The sequence below is a fragment of the Thrips palmi genome, unplaced genomic scaffold (genome assembly GCF_012932325.1).
Source record: "Thrips palmi isolate BJ-2018 unplaced genomic scaffold, TpBJ-2018v1 HiC_scaffold_17, whole genome shotgun sequence".
NCBI lineage: Eukaryota > Metazoa > Arthropoda > Insecta > Thysanoptera > Thripidae > Thrips > Thrips palmi.
The window spans coordinates 4,445,248-4,472,392 of NW_023144626.1; the positions used below are offsets into that span (position 1 = coordinate 4,445,248).

The 27,145-nt window shown below is 47.4% G+C and overlaps 7 protein-coding genes across 8 annotated transcripts; 2 read left to right on the forward strand and 5 right to left on the reverse strand.

Moving 5' to 3' along the window:
* Positions 1–267: 267 nt before the first annotated feature.
* Positions 268–5,501, reverse strand: LOC117643851 (enolase-phosphatase E1). Its single transcript, XM_034382969.1, has 6 exons — positions 5,263–5,501; positions 4,432–4,533; positions 3,931–4,124; positions 3,718–3,850; positions 3,518–3,641; positions 268–2,435 (listed from the first exon to the last, which is right to left on the reverse strand). Exons 1-6 carry the CDS (start codon positions 5,362–5,364, stop codon positions 1,084–1,086), a joined length of 2,007 nt encoding a protein of 668 aa, XP_034238860.1. The 5' UTR covers positions 5,365–5,501; the 3' UTR covers positions 268–1,083.
* Positions 5,502–6,048: 547 nt separating this feature from the next.
* LOC117643850 (lysine-specific demethylase 3B-like) lies at positions 6,049–10,569 on the reverse strand. The gene is made up of 12 exons (XM_034382968.1): positions 10,443–10,569; positions 9,578–10,049; positions 9,337–9,499; positions 9,113–9,240; positions 8,770–9,024; positions 8,460–8,633; positions 8,124–8,384; positions 7,796–8,038; positions 7,472–7,724; positions 7,094–7,375; positions 6,670–6,986; positions 6,049–6,568 (listed from the first exon to the last, which is right to left on the reverse strand). Exons 2-12 carry the CDS (start codon positions 10,022–10,024, stop codon positions 6,359–6,361), a joined length of 2,733 nt encoding a protein of 910 aa, XP_034238859.1. The 5' UTR covers positions 10,025–10,049; positions 10,443–10,569; the 3' UTR covers positions 6,049–6,358.
* On the forward strand, positions 10,568–13,236 carry LOC117643854 (cilia- and flagella-associated protein 157). Of its 2 annotated transcripts, none has more exons than XM_034382973.1 (10): positions 10,568–10,671; positions 11,164–11,318; positions 11,392–11,560; positions 11,642–11,744; positions 11,816–11,969; positions 12,049–12,172; positions 12,258–12,401; positions 12,487–12,768; positions 12,847–12,977; positions 13,055–13,236. In XM_034382973.1, the coding sequence occupies exons 2-10, from the start codon at positions 11,176–11,178 to the stop codon at positions 13,197–13,199; spliced, it is 1,395 nt and encodes a 464-aa protein (XP_034238864.1). In that variant the 5' UTR covers positions 10,568–10,671; positions 11,164–11,175; the 3' UTR covers positions 13,200–13,236. The 2 variants fall into 2 exon arrangements, with proteins under 2 accessions (XP_034238864.1, XP_034238863.1); XM_034382972.1 differs by lacking the exon at positions 10,568–10,671 and adding an exon at positions 10,675–11,038.
* A 37-nt stretch (positions 13,237–13,273) lies between these two features.
* Positions 13,274–15,700, reverse strand: LOC117643853 (ribosome biogenesis protein NOP53). The gene is given in 9 exon segments (XM_034382971.1): positions 13,274–13,466; positions 13,554–13,820; positions 13,912–14,141; positions 14,307–14,452; positions 14,549–14,701; positions 14,815–14,890; positions 14,892–15,000; positions 15,082–15,264; positions 15,501–15,700. Coding segments are annotated over 9 exon segments (1,431 nt in total). The 5' UTR covers positions 15,623–15,700; the 3' UTR covers positions 13,274–13,321.
* A 490-nt stretch (positions 15,701–16,190) lies between these two features.
* On the forward strand, positions 16,191–17,946 carry LOC117643857 (chromatin modification-related protein MEAF6). The gene is made up of 4 exons (XM_034382975.1): positions 16,191–16,298; positions 16,702–16,905; positions 16,996–17,032; positions 17,119–17,946. Exons 1-4 carry the CDS (start codon positions 16,221–16,223, stop codon positions 17,370–17,372), a joined length of 573 nt encoding a protein of 190 aa, XP_034238866.1. The 5' UTR covers positions 16,191–16,220; the 3' UTR covers positions 17,373–17,946.
* On the reverse strand, positions 17,929–20,822 carry LOC117643856 (venom acid phosphatase Acph-1-like). The gene is made up of 7 exons (XM_034382974.1): positions 20,368–20,822; positions 19,646–19,744; positions 19,321–19,560; positions 19,074–19,259; positions 18,873–18,999; positions 18,386–18,600; positions 17,929–18,223 (listed from the first exon to the last, which is right to left on the reverse strand). The coding sequence occupies exons 1-7, from the start codon at positions 20,581–20,583 to the stop codon at positions 18,044–18,046; spliced, it is 1,263 nt and encodes a 420-aa protein (XP_034238865.1). The 5' UTR covers positions 20,584–20,822; the 3' UTR covers positions 17,929–18,043.
* A 1,131-nt stretch (positions 20,823–21,953) lies between these two features.
* Positions 21,954–25,245, reverse strand: LOC117643958 (nuclear receptor subfamily 2 group E member 1). The gene is made up of 7 exons (XM_034383145.1): positions 25,146–25,245; positions 24,756–24,896; positions 24,567–24,662; positions 23,021–23,211; positions 22,549–22,708; positions 22,221–22,476; positions 21,954–21,957 (listed from the first exon to the last, which is right to left on the reverse strand). The coding sequence occupies exons 1-7, from the start codon at positions 25,147–25,149 to the stop codon at positions 21,954–21,956; spliced, it is 852 nt and encodes a 283-aa protein (XP_034239036.1). The 5' UTR covers positions 25,150–25,245.
* Positions 25,246–27,145: the final 1,900 nt, after the last annotated feature.

Sequence of the window (27,145 nt, forward strand, 5' to 3'; positions counted from 1 at the left end):
GAGCATTCCCTTCCCTTCGGAGTAGTACAGCGTGCATCCCTGAACCTTCCGCAGCCAAAGCCTCTGTAAGTCACATATAAAAAATCAGACATGTTTTCAGTTGGCACATGCATGCATCTGAACGCCTCTCATGCATGAGAGTATGGGTAGATTGAACCTAAACCTAGATGTTGAGTACCAGTGGTTGTAGAGGGTGCATTATGCTATTTTCTGCTATGAAACTCAGAAGGAAATAGGAAATAAAAGAGAAATAAAATAAACACATGATTGAAATAAAAAAAAATGCTGTATTTGTAAAACCAACATACACATGGCAGTACACTTATATCACATGACATGTGGAATGATTTGGTACTTCCCACTTGTAAAATCTAAGTGATGGAAACTACAAATCCCTACAAATACCACAACCATATAAGGTGGTAAGACAATAAATAACCGCATGTAAAATATTAAATACAAAGAAATCAAATCCCTCCAGTGCAAGTGCAACTGGAATGATTGATAACTTACACAAAATTGACGATCAAGCGGTACATATACAGGAAATTGGGTGCCTTAAACCTAGTTCATTTGACATAAAATAACATTACAACTAACTCCCCAAAAAACCCTAAGAATAAAATATGACAGCAACTGACTTTAGAATAGAACAATGTTGTTGCAGCATAGGCGTTGATAATCACAGTCAGCAAGGGGAGGAAAGCAGTCTGTTGATAAAATAAAAACTTCAGTCTGAAGATAATACTGGTATCAATTAGAAAGGACTAAAGACAAAAGCACCTTGAAAGGGACCATACCACCTGTATAGGTCCAGCTTGAACGTTACAAATTAAGATTAATTTATATATACTACATGATGTGTAATACTAAACACAGATTTCGCGCTCAGTGTTGATCAAAATACCACTTGATATGAAGACAAACTTCACAATTTTGGCACACTAATATTTGCTCTTGTTCTCTTAATTTTTAGAAGCAGATCAGCAGCCTACTAAGTACAAAAAGCTAATTAAAATGTCATGGGTGGCCCATAAGTAACCTGGGAAGGAACTGTTACATTAAGAAAAAAAAAAGTCAAATCTAAGCCTCCACTACCACAGCAGCATCACCGCTTCCATTTTCAATCTGGGCTGCATTCTTGGTGACAATCACTTCTGGGAGATCCTTCTCCTCACTATGCCCATTACTATTGCCATTGGAAACCTTACCATTTGTTTCAGCATCCTTACCATTAGCAGATCCATTTATCTTCTCTTTCTCTCCATTCTCTTTTTCAGCAACCTGTTTGGTCTCTCCATTGGCATCTCCATTGGCCTCAACATTGCCATTGCCATTAGCCTCACCATTCAGTTCTTTAGACACATGTCCTTCTTCCTCAGCAGCCTTCTCAGACTTATTTTGATTCTCAGCAGATACTTCAATGGCTGAGGAGGTTTTGACTTCAGTGCTCTCCATCTTCTGATCATTTTCTTCTTTATCTTGACCAGTGACTTCCATCACAGAATCTTTCTTATCATTTGCTTCTTCTACTTTAACATCTTCAGGTTTCTCGGCATTGTCTTTTTTCAGTTCGCTCAAGACAGCAGATGCTTCCACAACTACATCAGTCTTTGAGTCTTCTTTGGGTAGCTTGTTTTCACAGTCAGTCTCCATTTTTTCAACATCCCTCTCTTCAGTCTTTTCTTGAGGGACTTCAGTCTTTTCTTTAACTTCTGCTTTCTCAATCACAGGAACTTCCTCTAAGGGCTTTTCTTTTTCCTCTACCGCGGGATTGACTTCATTAGTAGAGCTTTCAGATAAATCTCCATTTGCTGAAACTCCCTGCGATTCTTCAGCATTAGATTTTTTGTCGACTTCTACAGCCTTGGAATCATCAATATCTTGTTTTGACTTGGTCTCTTCAACAGAGCCATTTTCTTCATTCATCACAGCCACCTCAGTCTTAGCCGCATTTTCTTCAGACTTTTCAACACCACTATTTTCATGACTTTGAACAGTCTTATCATCAACTGTTTGAGCCTTGGTACTTTCCTCTATTTTTGGCTCTTCTGATGGCTTGTCAACATCCATCGCATCAGTCTTGACTTCTGATTCTGTCACTTCTACATCTTTACCCACAGCCGATTCCACATCCACATCCATGGATGCAGAATCTTTTTCAGCAGGCTTGGTTTCTTCCTCCAGTTCCTCATCTTCCGGCGCCTTGGTCGTGTTTTCTTCTTTGGAGTCCTCATCAACTTTCAATTTCTTGCTTGAGGTTTCATTTTCGGTGTCCTCTTCAGCTTTGTGTTTCTTGCTCACAGTTTCAAATGATACTTGGTCAAAGGAGGAAACTGAAGGGTATTCTTTGTGTAGATCACTTGATAGAGGTTCATTGCCTTCTCTCTCCACCAAAAGGACAGGCAAACCAGCTTCACGGGCCGCAGAGGCCTCTACACAGACAAAATAAAAAACAAAAGAAAATAAATAATTAAGTGAAAAATAACAAAATACCAACAGTTTAAGGTTTTTTTTTTTTTTTTTTTGGTTGCTGTTATTAAAACCTGATAAGTTGAGGATCTTACCCTAAGTTTACTAACCAACTGAACATGCAACACAAATCTACACACATAAATATTACAAGCAGAACAAGGCTAATAAGTTAAAACAAGATGACAGAATTGTCTTTTTGAACTTAGAATATTAAAATTTGAAAGGAAAAAATACACACATGCACAAGTTAACATACTACTTAACAGAATAACAGTATCCATTTTCTACAAAAAGGTTAAGAAAAAGCTGACCAAGATCCAGAAAAGAAAAAGATAATGAGTGCAAAGAATGAGCTTACAATTAACCATTATTTACAAAGGGCATCAGATATGACACTTATGCCAATGACATGAGAAACAAGAGAAGTAGGAGAAATAAATTATGCTATGAAGCGTAAGTAACGATAATGGACTCAAAATCAGTGATATCCACTTTCTAATAATGTTGAAATGCATTTTACTGTACACTAGGCTGAGAAATTTGTCAGCAGAAATACATGCAGAGGCAACAGTCTACCATACCACTCCCTCAGTGTTTCTGGTATGACTAACTGAGAAGACTCTCGGAGACATAAAACAAATTCATACAAATAATTTTCACAGAATACATGAATCAGAAGCACCCATTTCATCCACAACCACTGGTTATCACTACTAATGGGACTCAAACCAAATTCACAGAGTTCAAGGCAAATAAGGTGATTCTCAGATAATTTTTTGCTAGCTTGGAATGCTTTTCTTCATCACACCTCTGCCTTCCAATGCTTAATTTTCCGAAACAACCATTAAGAATAAAATTGTACATTTTTATATTTTAAAAGCTTATGCAGATGCAAAGCTTGCATAACTTGCCCCTTCAGCCAAAATATGCTCCTAAAACAAGCTGGCATTATTATCTGGGATTCACCCTAACTAGAAGTCAAAAATCTACTCCCACTACAATGCAACTCCAATATTCACAAAGACACAAAAAAGACACTTACCCTTTGGTAGATCAGTCAGGAAAAGTACATCATCAGCATTGCAGTCTAGTTTCTTAACAATATTCTTGTAGCTTTCTACTTCAACCTTGGCACCAACTGCAGTGTCAAAGTAGTCTGTAAACAACTGAGAAAAAAGTTCAGGGTTAAGAAGTGCAAACGCCAAAGCCTAAGCCAATCTGAAAATGTGTACAGCAACTTACCTCTGTCAGATCCCCTTCTGTTGAATTGCCGAACAGGAGCTTCTGTGCCTCTACACTTCCTGAGGAGTATACATACAGTTTCCTCCCATCCTTAGCCCATTCTCGGAGTGCAGGGGCAACATCTGAAAACAGACTGCAACAAATCTCTAGATTAGTCACAGACTAGATATATAACACAATCCAGATGTCAGATCAGATTAATGAATAACTCACTGCCCCTTTAGCTCTCCATTTTTGTACCCCTGACGCCACATCTGCCCCTGCAGTTTCTTCAAAGCAGTTGTCTTCCTATCAGCATCCATTTGCCAAAGGACATTCTTAGCAACAGCAGCTCTGATGTCATCTTCAGAACCCTCCTTTGGAATTTCAACAACTCCTTCCAATTCAGCCTTCTTATCTTCATCAGCCTAAAGACAACAAAATCAAACTTGATTCATTAAGACCCTATCATAACTGATGAAACTTCCATCATGACAAGTGTGTATCATAAGAGAGAGTTAGTCAAAGGAATAATTATCCAACTCTCTACCTAAGGTCAGACTGACATTGCAGTGCTATCAAAGCAGGAAGGTATCAGACCAAAGACTATACAAAAAATTCAAACAGCTGAAAGCATCACAATGGGGTGAGTAGGGAGACATCCTTGACAATGGACAAACGCACCACTAGTTAGAAATTAGAAACTTGTGATCATGTGATAAAATTGTACAGTACCTGATCTCTGAGCAATCCAAGTACATCCTTGAATTCTTCGTCACTCCACTGAGATTTCAGGTACCCATCAAGATTTTGACGCACATACGGAAACAAAGTATCCTGCAATAGAATCGGGGAGTTGAAACAATGATTGTACACAAGATAAAGTCAAGAGTCTGTAACATAAAACGATCAAGAAATGTCTATTTGTCATTTATATTAGGATCCTCATGTAAAACAAAAACAAGTGAACAGTTCTACACTGTCCAAATTCTGTCATGAATTAGACATCTGATTCCAGAATATTAGGCTTTAAATGAAATGAAAACCATTTGGCCAGTTGCATTTAAGATACTAAGACAGTACGTGATTCATTTCTTGAGTGGCAATGAGCGGCCCAACGGTCACGGTGGACAGCAATGCGGTGCTTGTAGGAGAACAAAGAATGGAACAGCTCCACCATGTTGGCTCTTTTCTCCAGGACTGCACATATTATAGTGGACAAACAATGACCAAAGTTTACTCTAGAATATAATGCCGAACTGCGCAGAAGCTACAATTGGCCAGATAATAGGACGTCATTTAGTAAAGTAGCTGGAAACTCCTACAGCCGTTTACATAGTCTTTATGACCTGTCATGGCCCGGCTCACTCACGTGAACCTAGGCTCAACCGAAAAACTGGAAAAAAATAGTGAACGAAGGCACCGAATGCACACAACTCTGAGAGAGTAACCACGGAACAAAATCAACTCGAGAAGTCTGGTCAGAAATCTTCACAAAGAGCCACGAGGGTGTTACTATCAGCCAGCGATTTGGCGAAGTCTACCCCAACCGGTGAGACGTTATACCTTGACAAAACTGATGGATGTGGTCGTCCCTTCAATGTCCGTAATAATATGTTTGGTGCTGAAAACATTATCACTAAGAGGCCTCTTCTCCGCAACAGCCATTTTGGTGATTTCGACAGTCAGAGACAAAGTTTCAGTCAAATATCAAACCGGAGAGCTTGCCGGTGAACTACACTAAGCCTACGAAATGGATGGAGCCGGAGTCTGCCGAGCCGGAGGAAGCAAGCGCTGGGTAGGGGAGGGAGGGGGAGTAGGGGGGGCAACAGACTTCCGGTTAATAACCCCTGAGAGTGCGCTCAGAAACCGAAGAAACTGGGCAGAGATCTTTGACCTCCGGGAGATGTTTAAATGGATATGTGGGCCAGAAGGCATGGTCAAGACATGATATTTTTTATCGCAGCTACCGGAGTTTCCTATCGTTGCATGTGTGTGCTAGTGTCAGTCAAGGATTCCGATGATTTTCGCAAAATGCATACTAGCGCCCTCTAGAAGATGCGGAAACTAAAGGTTTGCGTTCTTGAGCGGGATGCTCAAACAAACGACAAAGTAGAAACCGCGAACAGTTAGCCGTTTGAAAGATATGTCCCAATGTTGGTGTGTTATAATATTTATTTTCGTTCAAAAGGGTCCCTATGCATCTGGAGGATGTCTCTGCACTTTCGTTTTCCGAATGGAAAAAGTCAGCGTGTCGCGCAACTGCGGGGATCACCTCACTGCGTTTGTCGATTTGAGAAATTTTGTTGCATTCAATGAGACTGCAAAGGGAAGGAAAGAGCAAAACTTGGATATCAAGAGTAACATCACAGTTTTAATAAGTCTTACATAATGTTGCTTCAAACTCCAGTATTCTACACACAATGTTGAAAATTGCATTCACGCCAAAAATTTTACACAAATATACAAGGAAAAGAGTCTGGAAACATACACTAACACTTGATTATTTAAGAGAGGAGGTTGATTTTTAATGTTTAATTTACAACACATGTAAAAAGCCAGTAATTGACCTCACACTAATAACAAAATTATAATACTGACAGTCTTGACTGACTTTGTATAGAAGTATTTGCAACAGTTGGTAAAATTAACAACATCTAACTTACTGAGGAGATCTAACTTCCCTCAGCAGGGAGGAAACAGCACTTTTAATCGTATGGTAAATAATATTCTTGATTTGTAATTTATCTTCATGGTTGGTATGAGTGTCAGAAAGTTCTCTGAACTCCTGGGTTAGAGAAAAACAATGTGTGACATTTTCAGGGGACACAAAATCTTCAGCAACTTTAACACAGTTGTGTAAATTTCGGACCTGTAAAAATATTGTTAGTATTGTCAGTTTTTCTAGTTTTCCCTGGTTACTAGTCTCATTTATTTTTAATTTTATAAGGTTTCACAAAAAAAAAAACATACCTGATGAGGAGCTCCAGCAGGAATGAAAACAGCATCACCCAAACACTGTACAATAGCATATCCAGTCACACCATATTCCTTCTCAAGTCTCATCCGTAGAACAGCATCCAAATACCAGCTTTGGTCATGAATAGGATCATGGTGGGGTTCAAGACGAGTGCCTTTCTCAATGGCTACTTTATTTAGAAGATCCCTGATTTTATCTGCATCAGACGCATGATATATGTGCCAAAGAGCACCAGGCATCTCTCCTTCTAATCGAACTCTTCGGCGTGTTAAATCGTCACAGCCAGCTTCATCTATGGCATTATATGCCGCTGCAAAAACAGGAACAATGCCATGAATCCAATATTTACTTCTGTCCAGCTAACAAATTTGATTTTAAGCTCAAAAATTGTAGCAAGTGTAGTAAGTAATAAATTACCTTGGACGTGTTCCTCATAATCTGCATCAGAAGGAATACCTACATACACCATAAAATTGACAGCATCTGATATATCGAGATGGAGGTTAGTTGTCCCTTTGGTTGGGAAAAGAGATGAGCCGTATGCATTATACATTTTCGGACCCAGGTCAGGCCGGACAAAAAAGTCCGGTAAACAAGAGGCAAGATTCAAACGTCCTGTGCGCCGAGTATATTCAGCTAAGGGTAGGGCTTGCATCAAGTCATTAAATCGAGTAGGAAGTAACTCTGCAAAGTCTTCACCTAAAATGCAAAATTCAAATGGATATTTCGTCAGTAATTACAGTGCTATGAAAGGGAAATGAAATAAATAACTAAAAATGAAAAATGAATTGTCACCTGGAGGCCAATCCTTTAGCTTAAGAAGCATTGGGTTTCCATGCTCATCTTTCAATCTCTTCGAGAAGTTTCCAAAACCTTCCCAAAATTCCTTCATTGGTCTATTGGGGACCAAATGCCCAGTGGCACAGTTAATTAAATCATTTCTCTCCTCTCCAAAGTCACGGCAAAATGAGTCTGGATCCCAAAGCTTAGTATTTAAAAGTTTCGTCATATTGCCTACTATGACTGGCTGACCACGTCTCCATTGATCCTGCAACAAACAACAAACAGTTATAGCTACAGAATTTAGTGAATGTTTAGATGCTGTTGCTAAAACCTTACCTGAAATAGTCTATAATTTCCACTGTGACTTGGATCAATCAATCTTAACAACGAACCCTCACACAGCCATGAATGTGGAACATTAGGATAAAGTTCGCCACTCTCTAACTTTGTCATCTTCCGGGGAGGGAGAAGATTGGGATTGCTTGGCAGTGAACTGTGATTGCGACGAACGAAATGCTGCATGGGTTTTGCCTCCACAGCATTTTTAGGCTCATCCTGCTTGCTTGATATCAATATGACCTGAAAAGATTAAAATCACAATAAACTAAAAAAAAAAAAAAAAATGATACAATGAGCACAATTTTTTTTTCCTATCACAACTTACAATATCCATCATGCTATTCCTTGAAACCTTCACTTGCTTAGAAGGTGAGTTTTTGTGTGGAGCTGATTTTTGTTGAGATGTGGGAGACAACTCTGTCAATCCTCCAGAACCTGGGCAACTTGCTGCTGCCGTTTGTTCTGAAGTATATTTGGGGCATGTGACTTTACTCTCATTACCATTGTTGGAGTCCTTTCCAGGAACCAGCAAATCCAGGAGTCCTGACGGTTTAGATCCTTCATCATCCGAGTCGCTACTTGAGTCCTAAAATGACCATAAATAAGATTTTATTCATCAGAAAGCTTGTAAAGTATACAATTGAAGAAAAATGTAAGTCACCTCTTCTCTAAAAGAACTGGTTAAATAAATGTCTTCAGGTAAAGTCTGCTTAGCTGCTTCTTTCAAAATACGTTCTTCATGTTCCTTGCTGTCATTTATTTTGCCTGGTTCACCCTCCAGATGAGTTATTATGGCATTTAATGGATCTAATTTGATCAGCTGTTTCACACGATCCTAAGTCATAAAAAAAGATGTTCTTTTTAGAAAATCTTAATATTTAAAACTTAGTTTTATCTGACAAATTTTGAACAGGGTAATTACTAATAATCGTTGTACAATATTTGGTATTGAATTTGCTTCCATAGCTTACCATGTTGATGGTGGAATACACATTGTCCATTGAGTTTAGTTTGTAGTCACATTTACAAGTTTGTGGAATCTCACACAAATGTCTTGCTTCATGCACTAAATTTCTTAGCTGCTGCAAACATTTATCAGCAATGGTCTGGCACAACATCAACTGTTCTTGGTCGTGCAACTGGCGGTTGTTGCAAAATAGCCACTTCCATTCATCATGATCTGGTCCTTTTTCCATCCAAGCCTTCTTCACTCCACTTTTACGAACCTGCAAATAGAGATCACAGATAAGATACCAATGAGACTAAATCCAAGTCAGAAAGAAATACACGTGTACCATATATTTTCATGCTAACCTTATAGCAGTCAATGCAAACCACAAAGCCACATCTATCACAAACCCAATGAAAATTAAATAGGGTTGTTTTACAGACATCACACATTTCACGCACGCCTTGCATTGGTTTCTTCCAAGCTATAAAATCTTTTTAAAAAATTATGATAAAATAGCAGAATGATTAGAATGATTAGTTTTTAAAATGTATTTTAAAATTCAGATAGTTTAATATGTATGTATTACCTTCACCCATGTTTAGATGAATAGCTTCCTCTTCTTGCCTAATCAGGCAACAAAATTGGTCACCCACTAGGTTAAGAATAAATCTGGCAACATGAAAATCCAGGTAGTCTGTAGATGCAGATGTTGTGCTATCTAAATTGGGAAGCCACAACTTTCTGTCAGACTGAAAAAAAATAAAATAATTGTGAACTTCTTTACACATTTATCTAATAAGTTAACAACCAACAAAATCAAAATTTACCTCATCTGCATCTGTAGGCTCGGCAAAACCACTGCTATACAAATTCAGACTAGTTTTGATGCACCGCATTTTTCTGAATGAGAAAAAGCGGCATGAATACTGGTTGGTTTCAGGAGATTTAATGCACTCTCTGCACTTGGAAAATTTACAGTATTTTGCAAGTTTTGAGCAGGAGTCTGACTGTAAGTAGATTTCAATATCTTTGTTTGTTTGTGCTTTTGATGAAGATTCATTAACATTGTTTTTCTTCTGTTTCTCAGGAGTTTTCTTCTTTTTAGGTGGACGCCAATTCAGACTGTTACTACTGTCTGAATCCCAACTGCCTGCACTTTCTTTCTCGCTCTCGGCACTGTCAGATGAATAAGTTTTTCGTTTCAAATGACTTGTTGCGGTCTTCTTCTTGGAGCAATTCTGTTTCTCCACATGCTTAGGATCATCTAACGACATGTTGGACCTTTCATGAAGTTCTCACCTAGACAGAAAAAAACAAGTCAATGAATTAAAAGACTAATTCACCGTAAAAATGGATTATTAAAAAAAAAATAACAAAAAATACAACTGGAAAAATTCTTTAAAAATCGAAGGAAAAACCAAATGAATTTTGCGAAACTCTACAAAGTTTACTGAATTTTCAATTGGCGCGCGTGAGAAAAGGTATAAAAGAAACGGAATGTGACACAAGAAGAGAGAGGAAAACAGTAACCATAACCTCAACTTCGTAGAAGCACAACAAAACTTATCTGCCTTGGCATCGACTTGGAACATAACCCAGGTCAGGTTTCTTCAGCATAACTGATAAGGGGATGACATTCTTCATCCAGATATGACATTATACTTAAGTCGTTGCAAAATAGTTCATACTTACAGACGCCGCGAAAAGTCACGTACACCACGGCGAGCTGCAGCAGGAGCTGCAGTTGCAGTTGCGGGGGTGGGGGTGGAAAGGGGAGAGAGGAGGGAGGGGGGAGGACTGGTAAAGATGAGGGTGGCAAGTGGCAGCAGCCGTAGTGGCCGGAACCTGCTGTTACAGTCACAAGTTGGCCCGAGTAATTCTTGCTGAGATAAATCTAAAGCTTAAAGAAAAGGAAATTCTCGTATATTTTACACACTCTTAGCTGAAATAAAATAGATAGATAAAGTCCACACCACAGACCCAGCACATGTTGTCATGGCAACAATGACATTCCCTGTTTGAGGCCCCATCAAAATTCAAAGAATAATGCGTTTATTTCTGAAAATGAAGCTTGTAAAGAGAGCAATTTCTGAAGGCACGATTAGATTGATTCCTGACTTTTGCTATGAAGCAATGAAATGATGAGTTTGAGAACTCACATCTCACAAATGCGAGCCTCTTATAGGTGGCCAGTTAGGATTTTCTGAATATTTATTTAATTTTTACTTGATCCCGAACTTGTTATTTTTTTTACTGTGTGGTTTTTTTGTTTAATTTTTGAGGCTGATGTAAGTATGCGACTTGCTATTGTTAATTCAACTTTAACTTTGACATACATTTCTTGGTTACCTATCTCGTGTTACTGACTAGTTCGTTGTGTCTTAATTAACACTTTTTAAAAAATGTGTTCCAGTAACTCCTCAACATGGGTAGAAAAGGGAAAGGAGGAAAAGGCAAAAAAGGGAAAAAGGGGAAAAAAACTGAGGAAGAAGACAAAAATCTTTTAACAGAGGTGGACAAAGAATTCTATGAGCTACAAATCACCGACCTGAATCGAAAACTTGCAAGGTTCTTCAAACAACGTATTGAGATTATTTCTTGATCAGAACATTGCTTTTAACTATTGTTTACTGACCCACAGACTTCGATCACAATGTGCTGAACTTGAGCTCAGCAACACAGATATATCATCACAAAGAAACAAGCTAGAGGAAGATCGAGCAGATGTTATATCTTTTCTTAATCGCACCTTATCAGAAAAAGAAGATGACATCCTTGAGCTTAAGGAGAGGCTGGAAGGGTTGCAACAGGTTTATTAAACTTCTCCAAATCATCCAACCTTCATTAGTCTTTTAAAATTTTTCAGTGAATTAAGAGAAATTTACTTTCAGACCCGTGACATGGAAACTAAAGCATTCAGGGAGAAGGTTGAACAAATGGAACAAGAATTTAAGGCAATGCAATTGCAACTCACATCAGAAGTTAAACTTTTAGGTATGACTTACATTGACTTTATAATTGCAGCAGAATTCAGGGTATTGATGATTAGATATTACTTTTGTCAGCTGGAAAATTGAATGCTCTGGATGAATTTCGAGTTCAACGTGATGACCTGATGGCAAAGTTTGTCACTCAAGAAAAGCAAATGGAGGAGCAGACTCAAAACCATGCACGAGAGCTGTATGAAGTAGAGCGCAAATTTATTGTTGGGAAAGATAGGTAAATAGCACTACAATGCACACAATATTTCCCTCAGCCTAAATAACAAGAATACACTTGCTATGCTTTTTAATGACAGCTTGAAGAAGGAGATGGAAACAAGGCTACTCCAGCTATCAACAGAGTTTCAAGAAGCCACGGAATCTAGAATAGCTAGTACCACTCATAGAGTGATAAGGGAAAACATAGCAATCAACAATGAGGTGAGTTTTATATCTTGGCTACTGTAAGTTTCTCTTTTCCCATGACAGAGTTGTAAAAAACCTGGTCTTTTTCTGAAAAATGCAGCTTGATTTGATGCTAGTGTCAACCAAAGAACTGACAGAAGAAAACAGCCGTATGAGGGAGAAAGATAGAGAAATGAAATTGACAGTAGAGTTGCATGAAAAGGAGAAAAAAATGGCTCTTAACAGAAGTGAAATGCAAAGCAAGGCAAGTAATAACACCCAGTACAAAAAAAAAACTGCTGTCATGCAAGTATTTAACACTCTTAATTGTACTTGCTTATTTTATACAGCTTATAGACAGACTATCTGTGGAACATGCAAAGCTATCAACTCGTGTAAAAGAGCTGACACACTACCAATCACTGTCAGAACAGTATAAAAAACAATTATCTGAAGCTGAGGAACGGCATAATAATATGTGCACAGAAATGCGTAAACTTAAGAGCCAACTTTTCTCAAGTGCTTCTGAAAGAGAACATATGCTCCTGAAAGTGGCTAACATGCGTCAGTACGCAAACAGAGTGAACAGCACGTTACTTGCGGCAGTTAATGCTATTAAACAGGCATTGGAGGTATATGGTGTTTAATGTGAAGTCTCAGTTCTCTGACAGCAAACCTAAGTCTGTATCTTGAAAATGAAATTGTTTCAGATTCAAGACCATCCATCAGGAGATGAGCCACTTGATCTGGCTCTACGGGACAATCTGCTTGCAACACTGCTGGAAATGCTTACGAAATATGACTTGTGCAACCTGCAGCCAAATCCTAAGGAGACAGGGTCGTAAGTGAAACTGTTTTCAATGGAAAGTATGTATTCCTGAACTAAGTCATAGGGCCTCACAAGAATATTCTTTGCAGGTTATCAACCATACAGCTTTCACTTCTTGCAACATCTACATCTGCATCTGGATCTGCATACCGCAGCGGCGATTTGGGCCTCGTGCCACGAAAGGAGGAGACACACACACCCAGCACAGAACCAGATGCGCCAGTGGCACAGTGACAAGTATTAATTATAGGAGCAGTAAATGACCATAACAAATTATATTTAAAGCAATATATATAATACCAGCAATATATCATAAAGTAGATAATTGATTTTTATTTCATTACATATAACATTCATTACTTCTGTCCAAGGGCACGTGCACTTTGAGCCTGCTTTTTCTTCAGGTATCCAGGTCTTTCATAAGGATTTATTTCCCATTCCATTTTGTGGGAAGCCTTTTTGTACCTTTTCACCTTCTTTGCTTTGAGCCTATTCGATTTGCTATAAAGGAGGAGGAGCAGGAAAGGACATGATCAGCAAGTGCACTTAATTAGAATAAAAATCAGGCAAAAAGAAAGAAATACTAACCCGGAAATAGCCGGTGGCACATGCATCATGTTTCTCTTTTGGAAACTGGAAAATCTGTCAGCCAACAGATTGCCCTGTGGTTTTATAGAGCGTAAACTACCCTTCAAATCCGAGGCTAGATTAAAGTCCTCAGGCCGATCTTCAAACTTCCTTGGGCCAAGACGTCTTGTAGTGCCCACACTGGCTTCCCTGACAGCTTTCCGCTTCTGCGTCACTAAGTTCACTTTTTCTTGTGCCTCATCCAGGTCTTTCTGGATGCGTTTCAATCTGTAAGAAAATCATATCATCAGGTCAGGGTCAATATGCACATGCTCACATGCACAGGCCAATGCAAATGAAAAGCCAGAGTGACACTCACAAGTGAAGATCAGTCTGTTTCTTCTTCTCTGCTTTAGTTCGCTCCCTAACAGTTTTCTTGAGTTTCTCTTCTCTGGCTTTCCTTTTAGCTTTCAGATCTTTCTTTTTGTCTCTGTTTGTGGGCGGATTTATAGCCTTAAAATCTTTGTTGTCAGTAGGCTCTTCATCAGGTTTTGCAGCTTCTGCATCTAACACAGGCACACCTTGGCTCATTTCTTTCATCCAATCAGCCTGAAAAAAAACAAAATCTGGTTTAGGCAGAGGGAGATTTTACCTGTACAGCAGCAAACATTTTTTGTAAATGCTACTGAAGGATAAGTGTTTTAAAATACTGAAGAAAGTTTTGGTACTTAATGTTACTGTTAAAGGCAAGGAAATAAACACTGCAAGCTTTACCTCTGCTTGTTCTCTGGGAATCCTCTGGAACATATTGCTTGTAACTCTCTTTATATGCTTATCTTTCTTGATGAGCTCCATCTCCTTGTTGGCGATTGCCTGTAGTAACTCAGTGTGAGCAGAAAATGATGGATTGTATGATACTCCTGCAAACAAGAAGCCAATTTAATACCAGCTTTTGGTTTCTAAAGAACACCTCACCCAACAAGACAGCAATAATTTTAATGATACTTGGTAAGTACCTGGATGGGGGCTTTCTATTGCTGCTATTTTGCTAGGCTTGCTTCTCTTAGAATATCTGATGACCATCTCTTTCAATTTTGAGTTAGCAATATTGTGTTCTTTTGCAGGTTGCAGAACCCATTCGGAATTCATTTCACCTGGCAGCGGTTTATCTGCAGGGAAAGGGAAAGAAAATCCACCAATATGCCATCAATGCAGAATAAAATAATTAAAATTAAATTTGTTATGACAAACAACAAAAATCAGATGATTGAAATGAACGCACCTTCATCCCACAAATCTTTTGAAAAATCTCCAGGCTTAGGTTTGTTCCTTTTCTGTTGAGCATTATACTGCCTGCTTTCGTATACGGGTGATCTCTTTAGCTTTAAGAATGCCTTTAGATTTAAGTTCAGCTTCTTTCAGCCGCAACACGGGATGTTTGCGTTCTTCATCAGTACGGACCCTATTCCTGAGAAACACAATGAAATAGGGACCTTAGTACACAGTTGGCATGTTAAATTAAAAACAGGTATGTAATTTGCCTACTTACCTCTTGGCAATTGGATCTGGAACTTTGGAATCAGACTTTAAATTCGCAAAGCACCGTGGCGGTTGACTTGCAATTTTATTTCTGCGTTCCTTCTGGAAGCCCTCATATTTCTCCAAGTTGCTGGAGTCTGGAGCCGTATCGACAGTAAATAAATCCTCATCTTTACTATCTTTGAAAGAAACTCTGCAGAGAAAGCATTCGTTACATGTACAGTATGATCGCAAAGTACAGAACAAGAGGCCATGGGATGGCACACCAAGACCTCAAGTTCCGTAGATGAATGGAATAAAAAAAAGGCGCGAGTAGCTAGTACCAAAATGAGGTTTGAAAAGTCGTAAGATGACAGAAGTCTAACCAAAACAAAAAACTTTGTTTTGGAACATGCACAGGAGTAACCTCAAAACTTCACATAAACATACCCTAATCTTTCTTCTAGTCGCTTATCCTCCAAAAACTCTTCAACATCTCGAATATCAGTCTTCCGCCAAGCCTTTTTCGTCTTTTTGGAACCTTGTCGTTTTTTCACTTTAGTAACAGCCATTCTTGAAGTTTAGAATGGCTGCACAAAACCACGTTGTGCAGAGCCGACACAGACAGATGGACAGACAGACGACAGACAGACCGACCATAAAAGAAAAAGAAAAGAAGTTTACTTCTGATACCTGAATTTCTCATACAACAACATTTTATGATCGGAGCCTTCTACAAGACATAGAGCGCGTCAGTGTTGCCAGATTGGGCTATAAACCGAAATTGGCATTTAGAGGTCACCCCGGGAAAACAGGCAACCGCTGCGATTTATGATTTGGGCTAGCAAAGTCTGTGCAAAGGCATTTGGAGATTGCGGTAAATGGGCATTTGATTTCTGGGTTAGCGTTTCTTCCGACTGAAAAGCTCTATTAAATGATTGCTCTAATGACGTGGTGCTGATTGCATTCATAAATAGTATTCAGAAACTTTGCAGCTTTAGGTTTAAAGGCTATCATCCTTTCTGTCTGAAAATGAACCTCAAATTGAGCCATTTTTGAGCGCGTTCTGGGCATTGGAACCGCCGTATTTAGAACGATTTTCCTGCTTACCGCTTTCTACTCAAACTTTTGGTCAAACTGGAGCGCGTTCGAGTTAGTTTTGTTGAGAAAATGGCAGGCAAAAACACAAGTGGAATTGATACTAGAGGAGAATTAGCAGAGTTAGTGAAGAGAAAGCAGGAGATAGCGGTAATCATTTGATTTTGTACTTTATTTCCCACAACAATTTTATGTTGCATCATATGATGTGCTTAGATGCATTCATTAAAATCAGTCGACTGTATGGCAGCTAGGTTAAAGGCTCCATTTAGTTTGTTTGTTTTGAGATCCAAATAACATTTTTCTTCTGGAATTGATATTTAGAAAGGTTTCTACTAATATCCCTTTCTATCAAATTTATTGTTATCCTTTTGTTACTTTTCTGCTGACTTGGCTGCCTATTTCCTAAGTACAGACGTATAGATTCATGTATCTTTCTCCTTACTGTCAAAAGTCAATTTCCCACTACACTTACACTTGTTTGTGCTCAACATTCTCGTGGCATTTGGCATTTCTAAATGAATGTGTTTTTTTGTGTTTGTTTTGTTATCAGGATACTTTAGCAAACCTTGAAAGACAAATTTATGCCTTCGAGGGAAGTTACCTAGAAGATACTCAGCTGTATGGAAACATCATCAGGGGATGGGACCGTTATATTGCCAACAATAAAAACACCAACAGTAAAGCTGACAAAAGAAATCGCAAATTCAAAGAAGCAGAGCGTCTGTTTTCTAAATCATCAATTACGTCGATGGCTGTGAGTACTGAGTCAGAATTGTGTATTATTATTTAAATTTGTTATAGTAACTTTTTTGTAATAAGACATTATTTTTCCTTATTTTTTTAGGCTGTAAGTGGACTTGTTGATCAGTCTCAAGAGAAGTGTAAGTTCTTATTCCTTTTTTTGTTTCACTATATTTCTTATTTTGGTACCAAATAATTACTACATTTTTTTAATTCTTTAATTTAGCGGATCGCAACAGTGAGACAGAATCACATACAGGAAACAGTGGAAGTGAAGATAATGTATTGGTCCGCAAAGAGGCTGGAAAGAACACTACACTCGGGTCATCTCATACAAATGGATTAGGTAGGAGCTCAACTCCTGGTGTAAATGGGTCTGTAATGTTGGACCGTCCAGGATCCCCTCTTGGGAAAGATCCTAAAGGTGCACGCTCAACTGGAGTGAAGAAGAATTCAAACAAAAAAGCAAGATATCGTTAATTTTTTTTTAAAGATATATTTTGTACAATATGAACTTTACTTTACCTGTTTTTCATAAATGAAATGTCTGGATGGTTTACTTTCCTTGCTGTATAAAGCTTTGCTGTACATTTTATTGTTTTGTCCCCATCATTGAGTTTAATCATCAATTCCTGTAAAATCATTTCTTTTTATTGCTTTGTGATGAAAGCAAGCAGCTTCCAGAGTCTTTTGCCTTGAAAAAAGTGTTTGTATCAAGCCAATTTTAGATAAATTTCTTTTTACTGCTTGGAAGTCATTTTAAAAATTCTGAGTTGTATTTACCTGTCTGTATTTATTGTTGGTTCTCTGTTTGTATCAGGAATCTGAGTTGATCTCTCCCCATTTTTGTTTATTTCTAACGCTTTTTCTCAGTTTTCTTTTAGTGTGTAAATAAAGTGTGTGTACATATGTATAGTGTTATTATGGTTAGTAAAATGGTTCTTGAACAATTAGGACTTTAAAAATGTATACCTTCAGTACAAAATATTTCAAGTTCTAATTTACAAAATAACTGTTATTGGATGAAGTCAATAAATTAAAAATTAAACCTGCATTCTTTACTATCTTGATGTTTTCTAGACAGGGCAACAATACAAATTTTTCTGCTGATTCCAGCTTGTGGGAAGACGGTCGGTGGCGGTTTTTTTCTTTCAAGGTCCAGACGCAGGCGGCGGGGTGTAGTTGGGGTCCTTGGGGACGCACGCGCGCTGCAAGGTGTCTGGCACCACGTCGGCCGTCAGCTGGACCAGCTTGTCCAGGGGGCAGAAGTGGCCGCAGCCTTGGATGTGCAAGGGGTAGGGCGGCACCTCCGTCGAGTTCCTCAGGAACATCTGGCGAAACAAGAGCGGCCGCTTTGAGAACAACGTCCCAGCCCAGCGCACCCTAAGGTGGCGAGCGAAGCCCGCGATGCCGCAGGGGTGCGAGAGAGACAGACTGACGCGCTCCGCAGTCCCCACCCCCGGCAGGGAAGTTGACGCGATCTCTAGACGTACCTTGACGCCGTACTCGTGCGAGATGGGGTCCTCGTGCAGCTCCACGAGGGCGAGGATGCCGTAGCCGGGAATCTGCGTGTCCCACGCGCCCATGGCGATCAGGAAGTTGGCCACGGTGGAGTCGTGGCCGGCGTACGCGTACATGCGGCGCTCCGCCTTGAGCTTGCCGTTGGCGCGGTCCACGGAGTGCTGCAGCACGGTCTTGACGAGCGGGCCTGCGCACAGAGGGGCAGGGTACGGGGGCTGCCTACCCACCAGGCGGGTCGGGTAGGCAAGGTCATTGTTGCGCCAAAGCAAGCGCCGAACACGGATCAAACCGGTTCCAAACGGCTCATCGCGAAACGAACACATTCCCCTCGTCAGACGGTGTAGCGGAATGCGACACGCGTTCAAGTCTCTGACTGTCGCTGCTCCACATTCCGCCATCCTCCGCGCCGATGACACAGAACCACAGAACAAAAGGTGGTGGAAGTGGGGCAGAACGCACCTCCCTTGATGCGCTGCATCTCCCTGGTCATGACGTTGATCTCGAAGCTGAGCGCGGTGAGCTGCGTCAGCGCGTCGGGGTAGACCGTGCCGTTGGTCCAGTCGGGCAGCGCGAGGTTGAAGCCCTCCTGTAAGGGAACGCGGAACGTCAGTAAGCGCTCCGGTTTTGGCGGGAACCTAACTGGTCCTGAACGTGGCGAACCTCGGCTTTGAGAGTGCTGTACAGCGACTGGACATCATCGGGCGTGGCGATCTTCATGCCCGTCTTCTCGGTCAAGTAGTGGAGCAGCGGCTCGTTCTCCTTGAGGAGGGACACGACTGGCGGGGACTGCATCACCTCCTCCAGCATCTCGCCGTAACGCGCGCACGGAACGCGCACCAGCAGCAGCTGCAACAACGGCGACATGACTCAGGGCCTCGACGGCGTGCTCCCCCCCCCCTCTGCTTACATCGTCCTGGTCCAAGCTTTGGCTCTTGACGGCCACGGGCTGCCAGTCCAAACTGGAGTGCCAGCGCTGCTCTGGTGCGGGCGGCCAGAGCCCCGCCATGGACAGCATGGCGGACATCTGCGTCCTGGCGACGTCCGTGCTGTGGACCTCGACCACGTCGGGGTGGTACAGGTCGCCCAGGAAGGCGCCGTAGCGCCGCCGCATCCACTGCCCCTGTTCGTACTGGTCGCGCTTGCCGTTCTGCGCGGAGGGAAGCCAAGGTCAAGGTTACCGACAAACACGCGAGAACAGGAAGGGAAGAGGAACGAAACTGTCGTAGCCTCACCAGAGTCAGCTGGCCCCAGCCCACGGGGGCGAAGTTGAAGTTGACGTAAGGGTCGTTGGGGTACGTGTCAGCGGGGGTCCTCTGGCCGTGGCGGAACATCTGTCGACAAACCACGAGGTCATTGGAGCAACAGCAGCAGCCGGCCGAAACGACGTGCCGTCGCTGGAGCCGTCCACCTCACCCTCACCTAGGCCAGCGCGCCCAGCGCGCCCAGCGCCCCATAGGCAACCCGGCCGGCGGCGGCGTGGTGCTGTGCACTAGCAGCGCAGGCTGATTCCGAATCCGAACGACGTTCCATCTCCCTCTCTCTCGCACCTACACAGGATGCCCGTAGGAGTGCGAAAGAGACAGAGCGGCGACCGCTGTGTGTGAAACCAGCCTGCTCTGGGCCACCACCTGCCCGGGTCGCTAATCATTTTTGGCGGCGCGCTGTCGTCTGGTTCGTGCCGCAGTCCACTTCATGCAGGCCGCGCAGGCCATGTCCATCGTTACGTAAGCAGTGCATGCGCCGTGCCGCCTTGCCGCCCTGCCGCGCGAGGCGGTGCAGCGGGACCGCGATAGGAGCGCCTTTATCGGCCACTTCGTAGAGCCCGGCGCGAGGCGCGAAGCCTCCGCGGGAAGAACAGATAAAACACTTGAACAAATACGCGCCAAACACGCGGCGCCAAGATTGGCGAACCTGAGCACTTGGTCGGCGGCGACGAGTCGAGGCAGGTACTCACCACGTGCAGCAGGCGGAGCGTCGACGTGTCGTAGTGGTCCCCGTTGCCGTGCTGCTTGTCCGGCACGGCGTCGTGCTCCATGCCCTCGACGGGCACGTCGCCGAGCACGGCGCTGAGCATGGGCACGCGCTTCAGGTCCACGAGGACCTCCTTGTCCTGCGCGGCGACGGCGCTGCAGGCCGCGGCCAACGCGACCAAGGCGATGGCGGCGCGCATGGCGGTGTGTGCGGCGGTTCGGCGGGGCTGTTCAGGACGCAGCGAGACGCTGATGCGGCGCGGAGCCGGCGAGACGCAGTCGCTGTCACCACAGCGCGCCACACCGGGTCGTTATATAGCGGCGGGGACGGCTTGATGCCGGCTTGATGGGGTGGCGGTGAAGCTGGGCTGGGCTGCCCTCGACCTTGAGGCTGGCGGCGATGGTGCTGTGCGGATGTGGCCCCGCCCCTGCCCCGGCCAGCCCCGCCCCCTGGACGCTGGATCCGCTGGACGTGATGTGGAGGCTGGACTGCGCGACTGCGCGAGCGGCGCGCGGCGCGACCGCGACCGGCCCCAGCGGAGGGGATCGCGAATCGCCGACAAAGGTGACGTGACGTGACGGCACCCCCGCGACCGCGGACTCTGCCAGTCTGCACGGCGCCTCGCGACGGTGCGGCGCGGCGTCCGTCGGCAGAGCGTCGCGGCGCGGGGACGCGGACTGACGGACGGACGCGGAGCGTGCAGCGCGCTGGCATTCCCTCGTGACACTCTGACGTCGAGGCCTCGCCTCGGTCGAGGCTCGCGGCTCCCTGCGGTCGTGACGGCTTGGCGCAGCGCCTGCCACCAGCAGACTGATTCCGAGAGTCGCTCTTGTCACTTTGTCTCTCTCTCGCACTCATGGGCCGACCTGAAGGTGCGAGAGAGACAGAACGATGGAAACGACTCTCGGAATCGGTCCGCAGCTCGCGTCCTCCCCAGCCCAATGCCACGGCCAGTGCCACGGGCAAGGTTGCCGTGTATCGCAGAGATACGGTTTCGGCCGGTCGCATGCGGGCCTCTTTGCCGTGGCGTTCCGGTGCCTGGGAGGAGGTCCTTTCCGCGAGGCAGCGCTGCCCGTCATCTCTACAGTCCCATTTTGAACGGTAGAGCTTCACCGCTCTGTGTCTCTCGCATCCTTACGGAACGCTCCATGAGTGCGAGAGGGACAGAGCGACGAAGGCACTGTACAGAAGCGTCCTCGGGGGGTCAGACTCGGGTCAGGCGGTCGCTCGGAGTGTCGACCCCAGACTGGTTTATTCTCCTCCAGCGCCTCCTCGACGCCCTTCCCCTTCCCGACGCGGCCACAAAACTCGCAGAAATAGCTCCGTGTTTACAGAGGTCACTCCGATCGGAATCCAAATGAGCCCGTTTTCTGCCGTTTTCCCTTTAGACGGACTCAGCTTCGACGAGCGTGTGCGTGCCCGCAGCTTCGGAGTGACAAAGGTTATCCCGGCCGCGACCGGCCTGGACGCGCCACGCGCCCTGAACCCGAACGAACGACGACACACTGTGTGTCTGCCTTCTGGGACACAACGGCCGAATGAAACTGCCAAGTGTATTACACTGTTTATTTACCTAATATAAAATATGCAACAAGATCAGAAAACAAGGTGGACGCGGACGGTTGGCTCACGCGACTTCTTCTTCGCGGCCTTGACGGCCTTGACTTTGACGTCGACGTCGGCCTAAATGGCGGCCACCACATCCTCGAGGCACACGCCCCTCAGCGCGTCCACAAACAGCTCCCTCTGCAGCAGGTCCCCCCTGGCGGCGCACAGGACGGGCAGGGCCAGCAGCACGACGCGGTGCTGGGTGGTGCGAAGCACCTCGCCGCACACCCGCTCCTGCCAGGAAAGCGCGCGAGCACGCTCCGCGTCGGTCGCCAGCAGGTCTGCGACAGGCATGCCGCGGGTGTAATGTTGAAACCCCCGCTCCACTCTACGCTCTGCTCGGCTCTGCTAAAACACGAGGCAGTCGACCACCAACCTGGCCGGGCGAGGATGACGGACTCGAGGAGGTCGACCTGCAGCGCGTCCAAACTCAGCCCCTGCAGGTACCGCAGACCGCCGCACACCGCGCCGCTGCACCCCGCCACTGTGGAAAAAGAAAATGTTACAGCGGGGCGGACTTTCGTTGGCCTAGTTTCATCGTGGACCTCCGACGTACTCTCCAGCAGGGACGCCAGGTCCAGGTTCGCCATGGCGGTGCTGGCGTTGAGCATGAAGATGGAGGCCCAGACGGTCCTCAGGATGGCGTCCTGCGCCGACCGGTGCAGCGTCCGCAGCCCCTCGTGGTTGCGCGCGCGGCGCAGGCCAATGAGCAGCACCTGCGCCGACACCTCGCGCGCCCACAGCGACCCCGGGGTCGGGGGCAGCAGGGCGGCGGGGGCGGCGGGGGGCAGCGAGGGCAGTCGCGCCACGCCGCAGAAGGCCCGGGCCGCCGGCGGGGGTGCCGACGAGAGCGAGGGCACGGTCTCGGCGAGGGCCATCGCGAACGCCGGCCCCGGTTCTGGAATCCGAGCAGAGCAGTGGTCAAGCCGCGCAGACCGGCAGCCTCGAGTCGCCGCGGACGACAACCTACCCGAGATGACGTCGGTGGCGAAGGGGGCAGGCGCACCCGCAGCGCCGCCAGGGCTGGCCCTGCCGCAGCCGGACTCGCCCTGCGACTGGGACTCGGACTCCGGCGACTCCGGGGACCAGTGGCCCGGCGGCGAGGACGACGTCGTGGTGGACACGCCGCAGCAGGCCGCCTGGGGGTGGCGCTGCGACTCTGCCTCCAGCTTGGTCCTGAGCGTCTTGGCCTTCCTGGGGCCTCGCTCCTGCTGCACCGCTGCGTACAGCACGACCGCCAACTCGGCGTCAAATTGGGCAGCGCGAGGACAACCGGAGAACACGCCGTGGACACACGACACGCGTTGTCTTGGGCGGCGTTGAGGGCGAGGGCGATTTTTCTTGTGCTGTCACCACCTCACCCTCCAGGCCCGAGGCATGCAGAGGTGAGGTGACCACACATGGCTGGGGGTGGCGCGCCTAGGGTGGCGCGGCGCGCGGAGCCGGAAGGAGGCCACCTAGAGGCAGCGGACCGTGTCGCCGCGCACCGCGCTCCCACACCGAGTCATGCAGTCCTTCATCCATCACGCCCCGTTTGCCCTCAATTAATGTCAACAACGGACGCGGCGCGGCTGTGATTTTCGGTCGCCCGCGGTTTTCCTGGGAATTTGAACCGTCGTCCTTGCGACGCGCACTCGGCATGCGCGCGGAAACACGTAAGAGCGCTGCCCGTGGGGTGGGGTTAGGAAACGGTCGCAGGGATATTACATTTTTAACACGAAATAAGCAAGCACTCCGCGAACCCCACTTTTCCGGCGAACGCACGATCGCACGCGCCGTGGAGAGCCTCTCTTCGCCCTTCAGCCAGGCTTCAGCCTTATCGCTGGTCAAACCGATCTAACAAGGGGCGCCACGCGTGCGCCCAGGCGCCGCCCTGGCGCCGCCCGGGAACCGTGTTTGGGCTGCCCTTCAGAGTGACACTCTGCAACACCTCAATCAGTGCCCCGGGCCGGCCTGGCCGACAAAGGGCCGCCCCCGGGGCCGCCCCCGCCTCAAGGACCCGGCCTACGTATGCGCCGCCACCGCGGCCAGGGCGGCCAGGGCGCCGCGTTGACAGCCGATGTTTGAGTCATGGGCGCCGGGCACGTGACCGAGGCGGCCGCTGTCAAAACCGGACGTCCGCCGCTCCGCCGCCAGGTTACCGCCATTGTGTGCGCCCCAGCCCCGCTAGCCCTGCTAGCCCCTTGTTCACCTTTCACCCGGCCGGCCGGACCGCCCAGTGTGATAAAGGAGGGGTCGATTCGAACACTCGAACGCGGCGATCGGGGAGATCCCTTCACCTTCAACAGCGTCGCTTTGCCCCGCTTTGCCCCGCTTTGCACGCAGCTACACTCGAGGGAAAAGCGTGCGCACAATTTTCCGACCCTCACGAGTTTTCGATTTCTAGTGCTACTACCCGCTGGGAAAAGATCTTCACCGTGTTTCCTGCTGTTGAAATACAGGCAGGACACTTTCGCTCGCTGTCGCGGCTTTCACCCTGGGTAAATGAACACTCGTTATAAGGCCCCCACGAACACTGTCTAACTTCTACCCTTGCGGACCATTTAGCTGCGCGAGGCGTTGAAGTTGCCTTACCCGCGGCGTTCATCCTGGCCTGGAAGCACTTCTGCAGGCGGCAGTAGGGGCACCAGTTGCGCCGCGTCTTGTCGACGGCGCACATCCCCCGCCCCGCTGTCGGGAAAGAAAGAGACGCACTTTGCAAACACGCGCTCACTTTCAACGGGACTCTCCCGCGGGCGTGACAAAGACAGAGCCAAGACTCACAGATGCAGATGTAGACGGCGTTGCGCCGCACGCTGCGCTTGAAGAAGCAGGAGCAGCCGTCGCAGCAGAAGGCGCCGTAGTGCTTGCCGAAGGACTTGTCGCCGCACACCTTGCAGGCCACGGGCACGGGCAGCGCGCGACCTGCGGCAAGCGCAGCAGGGGTTGCCTATCTGCAGGCGGATTCTGAAAGACGTTTGCGACGCTCTGTCTCTCTCGCACTCATGGGGCGTCCCCTTAGGTGCGAGAGAGGCAGAGCGATGCAACCACTGTTGCGGGTCGGCCCGCGGGCGGGCGGGCCGTGCCCGATGGGCTGCCTACAGTGCGGGCGATGCGCCGGTTGGGTTGCCTACCGTGCGGGCGCAAAGGCTCGCCGCGCCGCGACGTACGTACCCATGGAGTGCTGTGTCGTGGCCGTTCCCGTCGAGGATTTGCTGCACTGTGGCAGACACCAAGACGCCCCTGCGCCCGGTGCGTCCAGGTGTCCAGGGTGGCGCTGGGGGCGGTGCCGGGGGCGGCGCCAACGCGGAGGGCGGCGGCGTCCGAGGGCGGCCCCGGCCAATGGCACGGCGCAGGGCGCAGGGCAGCCACCCCCACCCACCCCTCGTCGAGGTTCCCACGGAGCGGCCGCGCGAACCGCGCTCCGCCCCGCACTCGATTTTCGAAGGGCGAAAGGCGGACTTCCCTGTGTCCATTTTCCAAGTCGCGCGCGCGCTTCCGCACCTTAGAGTCTTAAAATGGAACAATTTGTATCCGGGGATGCCGCGCGCTGTGAGTCACTCTGCAGGTGTTTTGTGTTTTACGCGGTCTGGGTCGCTGTCGCTGTGTGTTCAAAGGTGACTGTGCGTCGAAGTGAGTCGTCGGGCTGACTCGGCTGCGTTTCGGCCGTCCTCAGCGCTCTGCATGGCTGAGCATGGCTGTGCATCTTAGTGCCCCAGCACTGAGGCACTGTAAGTACTACTCTGAGTCACATCCGCGGCCTGCTTGCGCTCGCTCGCCTTTGTCCGGACTGTTTCCACCGCGTCGCTGCAGTCGCTGCCCGCCGGCGGTCATCGAGCAGGCTCGCTGTCTCTCTCGCACTCACGGGACGTTCCGCTGGGGTGCGAGAGAGACGGCGCGACGAAGCGCTGTTCGGACTCAGCCTTCAGGCAGCAGCGCGGGCCTTGCACCGCGGCCAAGTGACAGGCCAAAGACTCCCCCTCCCCCTCTCCAGCCCGCCGCCCCGCCGGTCCGTCGCGCGAATTCTCGCACTATCAAGTCAACAAGGTTTATCAGATGTGTGTCGCGGTTGCCAATTCTGGCGCTGCCTTTCGACCCGCGTTAAATTTGTGGTCCGCGCGGCGTTGCCGCTGCCGCTGGTGCACCCCGAGGACGATGCCTCTGTTTTGGCCGTGCGGGGCCGCCGCTGCAGTCGTCGCTCTGTCTCTCTCGCTCCCGTACGGAGCACCCCGTGAGTGCGAGAGAGACAGGCTGTTCGGAATCCGCCTGCCAGCGCCCCGGCCACAGTCAACTCAGCTGATTCGGTGTATCGCGGTGGCCAGCCGCGGGCCGCGGGGCACACTGCAGTGATAGTCTTATCTAGCACGGTCCTCCAGCCGCTCGCCGCGCCTCGCCACCGGAACACCCCGCGCCGCCGCGCCACAGGGACCCCGCCGAACGTGCCGTGCCGCCGTTGTGTGCGAACAAAGTGTAGTGGTACTTGGCAACTCGCGGCCCCGCCGACCCGCCCCGCCGACGTCGAGGCGCAGCAGTCTTTGCAGGAAATGAGGCTGCCGCGGCGCGGAGGCTCGGTGGGGGCAAGGCAGGCAAGGTCAGCAGCTGCGCCGCGGCACTCGCGGGTCGCCGTTCTGCTACCCGCGGTTCGGTTCGAACTCGCGACCGCGTGGTCGGGGAGATGTGCTGCAGACTGATTCCGAGAGTTGTTTTCGTTTGCTCTCATAGGGCGTCCCTTGTTGGTGCGAGAGAGACTGGACTACGAAAACGACTCTCGGAATAAGTCTTTGGCGCTGCTGACGCTGGTCTTCGCCTGTAGCGTCTGCCCGGCCGGACAGCCCCCATGGCCCCCATGGCTAAGCCACGACTCGACTGGCGGCCCCTAGCGGCCCCGCCTCGCCTTCCTCACCCGCAGCAAAGGCCCCGAATCCGAATCATTTTTCCAAAGAAATGCGGGAATCACTCGCCCTCTCTCTCCATGTGAGAGAGACCCAGAATGGCCCCCACGATACGGGCGGCGAAGTCTATCGGGAAAGTGCAGGGAGCTGTCCACTCTCGACTGCCGATGACCTTCCCTTCCCTACACTATCTGCTTTGCTTGGCCGAGGAGGGTGAAAGCTTCTGGAGATGCGCGCGCGCTGCATCGGGTGCGTGGACTTGCCGCTGTGTCTCTCTCACTC